Genomic DNA, 8,893 nt, shown 5'->3' on the forward strand with positions numbered 1-8,893 from the left:
TATATATATAGTGTGTGTGTGTGTGTGTGTATACACACACACACACACACACACACACACAACAAAGCTGTAGTAACCAAAACAGCATGTATTGATATAAAAGCAGACACATAGACCAATGGAACAGAATAGAGAACTCAGAAATAAATTCACATATTTACAGCCAACTGATTTTCAGCAAAAGCACCAGGAACATACAGTGGGGGAAGGGACAGTCTCTTTAATAAATGGTGCTGGGAAAACGGGGTAACCAACCATATGCAGAAAAATGGTATTGGTAGATTTTGTCTGTGTGCTTATTTGAGTTGATTGTACTGCGTGGGAACTGGACAGCTAACTCCCTAATTAGCATTAATATTTTCCCAGAGATTATTTGGCTGTCAAAGTATAGTAAGAAAAAGACCTAAAATAGGGTCCAGAAGTCTGATAGGGAAATACAGGTGAGGCTGGTGTGGTGGCTCACACCTGTAATTCCAGCACTTTGGGAGGCTGAGGCAGACAGATTGCTTAAACCCAGGAGTTTGAGACCAGCCTGGGCAACATAGTAAGATCCTGTCTCAAAAAAATAAAAAAAAAAAAATAGAAATACAGGTGAGAGGGAGAAGCAGCAGGACAAAATGTGTAAAATAGAAGAGAACTTTTGATAGAAGTGATAGTAAAGGAAAGACAAACCTATGGACTGGGAGCATGAAGAAGACATTAAAGGGATTGGGGTGATAGAAGAGGCCTAGAGGGACACTGCATCCTGGCCTGGTTAACCCGGGCGGGCCCTGCAGGATCAGGTGGCATGCTTGCACCTTGCTTCTCCTGTACACCCCCGTGAAGAACTTTCTTGATACTCTGTGTTAGTAACTGGGCACATCCCCTCCGGGAGCTTACCATGACTCATTGCCGTGGCCCCACTGCTCGGCTCTGCCTGTTTCATGACAGCCTCAGATGTCTTGGGTGAGAAGAGTCCTCCAGGAGATGTGGGCTGATCACTTCCCTCCAGAGGCCCCATATGTGGCTGTGGATGGGGGCCTCTCAGTCTTTCAGCCTCTTCTCGGCAGGGCCAGCCCTGCCCTGGCTCTTGGGACCCCACCCTCCCTGGGCTGCTCACAACCTTTAACCTTTAGAGGACTCTTCTTTCTCCTGTGTGATTCTCTCCCTTTCTACTGTTGTAGGAACTTTCATGTTAGGAAATATGCCCAATTGGGCCCCTGGCCCCCACTCTAGCTACTGCTCCATTCATTTGCTCTTTTATGCCACCTTTGTCAGCAGAGCTGTCAGGACACGCTGTCTGTTTTGTTGCCTGTCCTCTGAAGCCGCCTTGGACTTACGTGTGTTGAGGGGCGTGTTAGAGGACTTGGCCAGAAATTTGCTGCCAGTCTCTGGGCATTTAGTTGCTTCATAATGCGGGGTCGGGATGTGCCTCTGACTTCTTGTCTTGCTCCTCTGGAGTAAAACTCACCACTCTTCCCAAACTTTCTGAAGCAGTCGTCAGCAGCCACAATTTGTTAATTCCATTTGTTTCCCGAATCTCACTCTCTCCAGGAAGCCAGCCTGCACCCCACCGGCCCCTGCTCCCATCCCTCTTCACTCTGCTCTCTTTTCCCGTGGTGCGTATCACTCACATAGTGTGATGTATTTGCTACATTGATTATTGTCTGCTTCCCCCTGCTAGAATGTCAGCTCTACAGAAGTGGGGATTTGTCTCTCTCTCTTTTTTTTTTTTTTTTTTGAGACAGAGTCTCGCTCTGTCACCCAGGCTGGAGTGCTGTGGCCAGATCTCAGCTCACTGCAAGCTCCGCCTCCCGGGTTCACGCCATTCTCCTGCCTCAGCCTCCCGGGTAGCTGGGACTACAGGCGCCGCCACCTCGCCCGGCTAGTTTTTTGTATTTTTTAGTAGAGACGGGGTTTCACCGTGTTAGCCAGGATGGTCTCGATCTCCTGACCTCGTGATCCGCCCGTCTCGGCCTCCCAAAATGCTGGGATTACAGGCTTGAGCCCCCGCGCCCGGCCTCTTTTTTTTTTTTTTTTAACTGTTCTGAGGCTTCTAGATCAGTGCCTGGTACCTAGGAAGCACTTAATAAATATTTGTGGAATGAGTGAAAGGAAGGCAAAAATCAATACAGAGTTTTATGGAGGCTTTTGACTCACAAAAGGGAATCTGAATATCTCAGAATAACCCTCTTCCCACTCACCCTGTCCTACCACCTGTCTGTCACAGAGATAGCACCACCGTTCTCCCTCCTGTACAAACCATGCTCTATTCTTGATTATCCTTTACCGGTATGTCTAGTTGAATCTGCCTAAAATACCTGGAATATATTGCTTCTCTTTTTCTCCCTACTGCCACCACTTTAGTTCAGGCCATCTTTAGCTCTCCCCTGGTCCACAGCAAAAGCCTCCGGACCAACCTCCCCGTGTTCCTGTTGCCTCCTTAGTCCCTTCTCTGTGGGACAGCCAAGTGAGTGGTCACTTAGGGTTTTGGCTCGCTGCTGTACAGTGACGCAAACAGAAGAGAAGTTTATTTCTGCCTCAGTAACAGGTCAGAGGTGCAGGGTTTAGAGCTATCACAGTAGCTGTACGTAAGCTCATCCAGGGGACTGGGTTACTTCCATGTGGTTCTTCTACCAGCTTCTAGGGATGTTGTCCTCTGCTGTGTGGTCAAAGTTGGGCTCACCACCGCCATGTCCAAAATTCAGTTGGGGGAAAGAGGAAGTAGAAAGCAATTTTCTTTTTTTAAAGGACAGTGCCCGGAATTATGGTCATTGCTTTCTGTCGCATTCCATGGGCTGGAACTTAGTCTCATGACCAGACCTTGTCATCGGGGATCTGGAAAATGTAGTCTTCCCAGGTGACCATCTGACCAGCAATAACTCCAGGGGTTCTGTTGTTAAAAGGAGGAAGGAGAGAGTGGACTCTGGAGGTTACACAGCAGTCTCAGCCACATGTAGAGCGGATCACACATATCATGCCCTTACTTGATAACCTTGGTTCTTTTCACTGTACATGGAGAAAAATTCGAACTCCTTACCATGCGTATCCAGCCCTGCACAATCGGGCCCCTGCCGCTTTCACCAAGCCCTTTCCTATTTTACCTTACCTCTCTCCATCTGGCCAGTACTTCTCATCCCTCAGTTCTCTGCACAGGTACCTCCCAGAGAGGTTGCCCCTGTCATCCCCCAGCCATGGTGGCTTCTGTCATTGTGCTGATTTTGTTTGTTTTCTTGTTGTTTTATCCAGTGACCCCACTGGAATGTCATCTCCATAAAAAAGGGACCACATTTGTTTTGTTCACTGATATGTCCCACCTCTGCTACAGTGTTGGGTGCAGATGCATTGAAGTCTTGTTTGATTCATATTGATACTTGTGCTTTTTTTTTCCCTTCTAGGACACGAGAGACTTCCTAAACAGGTAGGAGTCTCCTCTCCACGGCGTACCTCATCCCCCTTGTTGATGTTCCCTCCCCTTCTGACCAGGTCCATTTGAATCATGGGGAGTGGTATGGTGCCAGAGGTACTCACATCCCCATGGTTCATCCTGATGCCCTTCTGAGGAGCAGGACACATCCTTGAGAACTGGAGACTTGCTCTCCTCCTTATGAGTTTTCTGTGTAACCCCAGCTCCTTGGCCCACTGGCCTTATTTGAGGTGGGACAGAGCAGAGAGGTTAGAAACATGGCTTAGGAGACAGAGCGCCCTGGATGTGGAGTCTACTGATGGTCTGAAGCCCTGGCTCAGCTGGTGTCTTTGGGCCACTGTTTTTCTGTCACTTGTCTGGGGACAATCATACCTTTCCTCTCCGCTTCGTAATTGCCATGAGGATTGAGAGATAAATATGAAGGAAAGTAAAAAGAGCTGAGTAACAGGTTGTTACGTCTGTCATCTTCTCAGGTATCCACGGAAGAAGTTCTGGGTTGGGAAACCCATCGCTCGAGTGGTTAAAAAAAAGACCGGAGAATTCTCAGATAAACTCCTCTCTCTGCAGCGAGGCCTGAGGGAATTCCAGGGTAAGGGTTGGGGAGCGCACAAAGGGTGGGAGTCAGAGCAGGGCTACCTCGTAGAAAGAGGGCAGCCGGCTCCTTTCCATCACCTTGTCGAGTCTCACTCTTCTGAGGGCCTCCTGCCTTAGAAATGGATCCCTATCAGGAAATCGATACCGCCCAAGCAAGAAATGGGCTCATGCATTTGCGGGACTTGAGTCATTGCTGTCCTTTTTTCTCCCCAGGGAAGCTGCTGAGAGACTTGGAATATAAGACAGGTGAGTGTCGAGAGGGTGGTTCCCAGATGTACATCAAGTATAGAAAACTCTGCCTGCAGAGATTCTGAGTGCCCCCATTTTCCCCAGGTAGCCCCTTTTGCAACAGGAAGAATTTCCCAGCTGCAGGGTAGAAGCCCCCCTCCCTCCTTGCACTTTCTAATTGGCCTACTCTTTAGTCTACTGAGGCCTCTGCTTGCTAGTCTGACCCTTCTCTGCCCTGTGTTTGCTTTTCCTTTTCCTATCCTCACAGGTCCCACCACCAGTCCTTTTCCCGTGGCCGAGCTTTCTCTCATCTTCCTGTCTGCATGGCTCCTATGTTCAGAGCAAACAGCAGGGGCAACCTAAGGGCAGAGGCCATATCCACCAGAGGCCCCACTACTGTGCTTCCTCTCAGCCCTGCAGTTAGTTTGTACACTGCATACCAACCACCAAGGAGCACCATCCGCATAGACCAAGATGTGAGTGGTGCCCCTTGGATTGTGAAGACTGGTGGTCTCCTCCTGGCCAACTTTCACACTTGCTTTCCTGAGAACCACTGAGGATGTCGAACTGTCTGGGAGCAAACGAGGCCCTGAGAGCTCCATCTAGTTCACAGGATAAAATCCCACAGCAGAACTGAGAGCAGTGGTTAAACCTTAGGTGGTTGTAGCTTCTTTATTAATGTCTAAGCTGTCTGTGAATACCGTCAAATTCTACCCATCAGGTTATTCTAATTATAGAGAATCCTATGAGGATGATGGTGAGGATTATCCCACTCTGTCAGTACATGTTCAGGGTTTCTTGAACCATCTTACAGAGCAGCCTGGTGGTTTTAAAACTGAAACTGAACAGTTTGCAGAGACCCTGAATGCTTGTGTTACAACAGATGATTCTTTGCAAGAACTTGTGGAACTCAGAGGACACATCTGTCCCAAATTTCTTTTTTTTCTTTTTTCTTTTGAGATGGAGTCTTGCTCTGTCACCCAGGCTGGAGTGCAGTGGCCGGATCTCAGCTCACTGCAAGCTCTGCCTCCCAGGTTCACACCATTCTCCTGCCTCAGCCTCCCAAGTAGCTGGGACTATAGGCGCCCGCCACCATGCTTGGCTAATTTTGTATTTTAGTAGAGATGGGGTTTCACCCTGTTAGCCAGGATGGTCTCGATCTCCTGACCTTGTGATCCACCTGCCTCGGCCTCCCAAAGTGCTAGGATTACAGGCGTGAGCCACTGTGCACGGCCCCAAATTTCTCTTACATGGGAGCTCGCCTGTGTAATCACCTGGCCCATCATCTGACAGCACATAGAGTAGCACCTTCCGCAAATTTCTACTTCAAGGATGTTGGACTGAATATGACATTAAAGATCAAGCTGCAAAAGGGGATGAAGTTACTCCAAAACTATTTCATGCATTTGTAACCTTTCTGGGAGAGCTTTATCGTAATCTGGAGATCAGAGGAACAAATGGACAGGTTACAAGGGCAGATATTCTTCAGGTTGGTCTTTGGGAGTTGCCGAATGCCTGAATGCCCTCTTTACTAATCCCATGGATGACAGCTTAATTTGTGCAATAAAATTGCTGAAGTTGACAGGGTCCGTTTTGGAAGATGCTTGGGACGAAAAAGGAGGGACTGATATGGAAGAAATTATTTAGGAAACTGAAAATGTTGTTATAGATGCAAACTGTGGCAGAGACGTGAAGCAGATGCTCTTGAAGCTTGTAGAGCTCCAGTGCAGGAACTAGGGTAGAGTCCATGCAACTTCATCATACAGAAATGCAACACCCGGAAAAGATCCCAATTGCTATATGAATGAACCAGCATTTTATACATCTCATAGTGTTCGTTTCACTGCAGCTGATCCAGATTCCCAAGAGGCATATCAAGAGTTACTTGAAAAAGAGGACTTTTTTTCTAGATTATGAAGAAAGTGGAACAGATTTATCAGGGGCTGGTGATCCACACTTGGATGATATTGATGATGAGTTGGACCCAGAGATCGAGGAAGCTTATGAAGTTTTGTTTGGAGTCAGAGCGTAAGCGAAAACAGTAAAGTTAAATTTCAGTATATCATGTTTATAAAGCAGTTTAGTTATGGTGATTTAGCAGAATACAAAGCCAGAAAATGTGTCACACTTACACCAAATTAAGGATGTTAAGTTATGTTACTAATATATGCAACTTTAATTTTGTTTAACACTGTCTGCCAAAATAAATTTTATTCCCTCTAACTTAGAAAACAAAACAAAACAGTGATGTTGTTTGTTTTTTTTTTCCCTTGTCCCCACAGTGAGTGTCACCCTGGACCCACAGTCGGCCAGTGGGTACCTGCAGCTGTCAGAGGACTGGAAGTGCGTGACCTACACCAGCTTGTACAAGAGTGCCTACCTGCACCCCCAGCAGTTTGACTGTGAGCCTGGGGTGCTGGGCAGCAAGGGCTTCACCTGGGGCAAGGTCTACTGGGAAGTGGAAGTGGAGAGGGAGGGCTGGTCTGAGGATGAAGAAGAGGGGGATGAGGAGGAAGAAGGAGAAGAGGAGGAAGAAGAAGAGGAGGCCGGCTATGGGGATGGATACGACGACTGGGAAACAGACGAAGATGAGGAATCGTTGGGCGATGAAGAGGAGGAAGAGGAGGAGGAAGAGGAGGAAGTTCTGGAAAGCTGCATGGTGGGGGTAGCCAGAGACTCTATGAAGAGGAAGGGAGACCTCTCCCTGCGGCCAGAGGATGGTGTGTGGGCACTGCGCCTCTCTTCTTCCGGCATCTGGGCCAACACCAGCCCCGAGGCTGAGCTTTTCCCAGCACTGCGGCCCCGGAGAGTGGGCATCGCCCTGGATTATGAAGGGGGCACTGTGACTTTCACCAACGCAGAGTCACAGGAACTCATCTACACCTTCACTGCCACCTTCACCCGGCGCCTGGTCCCCTTCCTGTGGCTTAAGTGGCCAGGAACGCGCCTCCTGCTGAGACCCTGAACCCTGACATCTGCCCCGACCCCACACCCTAAGATGCTTCACTTCTTTGGAATTCAGGACTCTCAATGGGGGGAAGGGATGCCTGGCCTGAGCACCTGGAGCAGGGGACCCCATATCCACTGGCAACCACCTCCCCGTCGCTCTGGCCCCCTGAGATCTCACTCAGTGCTGTTGCTCCATCTACTGCCCTAATGGGGCTCTTCTTCCACCACCTGCTGGTTTCCCGAGGGAACTTCTGACCCTGGAGTCCATGAGGGCTCCTTTCCTTTTTGACTACTACCTTGGCCCCAGCTCTGCACTCTCTGTGGAGTAAGGGCCTGACACAGCATTTTCTTGCCCACCGTGGCAAGACCTTGGAAAAACTAGTTGATTACGCCTAAGATCATTTTGCTGTCCTTAAACCTCACAGGTTCCTTCTTGCACAAATCCACTCTGCTGCCCGCCTTCCCTGGCGTTTTAAACAGACCTACCCCACCCCAACTCAGAGTTAAGCATACACGGCAGTGCTGAAAATAAACAATGAAAATCCACTGAGGCTTCCCAAGCCATTTAAGGCCTGGAGTACCAGCGCATATCATCTCATGGGGTCCAGAGTGGAGTCCAGGCTTCTCTGAAACCAGGGCTGAGCATATTTCCATAGCCAAGGATGTGGGACTCCCTGGAGCTATCTGTGGTCTTAGAGAAGGATCCAGACATACACAGCTTTGGGGTACCAGCTGTGATCACTGATCAATAAATTATCTCTGGATTGGTCCTTGTGGGGGGAGTTTTAAGAATCCAGAACATCTTGCTCTTGATTAGCACATCCAAAAACACCAAGACAAATATCCAGTGGAACAGAACCTCCCCTGCCTAGGGAGTTCTGACCACGTTCCCTAGCAGGGTGTTAATCCTCTGTCCCTGGCCCTACTCAGCATCCAGGTTCCACTTTCCTAGGAGAGAGTGGACATGGAAAGACAGGGAAAGGAAGGCAGCAGGAGGCCACAAGTCCACCAGGTCTTCACGTCAAGAGAGGGAGTAACGTGTCTTCTCATTGCCCACGGACCCAGCCTCTGTCCAGGCGCCCCTCATGGCCACAGTTTAACACAAGCTCCCCTGCTCCAGCCAAATTGATCTCCCAGTCTTGACCTTACCCATTCCAAATGCTCTGCCAGTCCCTGTTCATCCAAGTTTTAAGTCCTCCACCCTGTTCTAAGAGACTGTTCCGGGTCTCAGTGGTCTCTTGACCACCATTGTCTCAGAGCTGCCCACGTTGTGTGTGCCACATGCTGCCTGAGTCACATGTACATCTTATTTCTGCCTCTAGTTTTGTAAGCTCCTGGAGGGCGGATAACATCTTATACTACTCTTGTATTCTGATGGCACCTAGTGCAGTGCTGGGCACAGAGTAGGTGCTCAATAAAGACTTGTTGAATGAACCGCCTGGAGATGTATATCTGTAGGATCTATATTGTATCTCAAATGCCACCGGACCTCAGTCTGGCTACAGAGAAATTCCACTGATGGCAGCAGCCGAAGGTTTTCCTTCTGTGCCTCCTGTAACTGCGTAACTTTGCTTTTTGTTCTCTGTTTGCACACGTGCTGTCATTTCTGGAAGTCCCTCAAAAAGAGCCTGCGGCGGGACACAGACCATTTGTTGCGTGGCTCCACCTTGTTATTCCTCCTGCAGTGGTGCCCTTGAGCTGAGGTCCAGCGTTTTG

The 8,893-nt window shown here is 48.9% G+C and overlaps 1 protein-coding gene and 1 pseudogene across 8 annotated transcripts in view; both read left to right on the top strand.

Annotated features, from left to right (window-relative positions):
- TRIM26 (tripartite motif containing 26) overlaps positions 1 to 8,612 on the top strand; it is a 30,140-nt gene extending 21,528 nt beyond the window's left edge. For all 8 annotated transcript variants that reach the window (XM_017862928.1, XM_017862929.1, XM_017862927.1 and 5 more), the window contains 4 exons: positions 3,378 to 3,400; positions 3,880 to 3,995; positions 4,214 to 4,246; positions 6,511 to 8,612. In XM_017862928.1, the coding sequence (XP_017718417.1) occupies positions 3,378 to 3,400; positions 3,880 to 3,995; positions 4,214 to 4,246; positions 6,511 to 7,193 (855 nt within the window). In that variant the 3' untranslated portion in view covers positions 7,194 to 8,612. The remainder of the gene's footprint in view (positions 1 to 3,377; positions 3,401 to 3,879; positions 3,996 to 4,213; positions 4,247 to 6,510) is intronic.
- On the top strand, positions 4,287 to 6,481 carry LOC108522599 (polyadenylate-binding protein-interacting protein 1-like; annotated as a pseudogene).
- Positions 8,613 to 8,893: the final 281 nt, after the last annotated feature.

Source organism: Rhinopithecus bieti, unplaced genomic scaffold (genome assembly GCF_001698545.2).
Source record: "Rhinopithecus bieti isolate Rb0 unplaced genomic scaffold, ASM169854v2 scaffold_64503, whole genome shotgun sequence".
Taxonomy (NCBI): domain Eukaryota; kingdom Metazoa; phylum Chordata; class Mammalia; order Primates; family Cercopithecidae; genus Rhinopithecus; species Rhinopithecus bieti.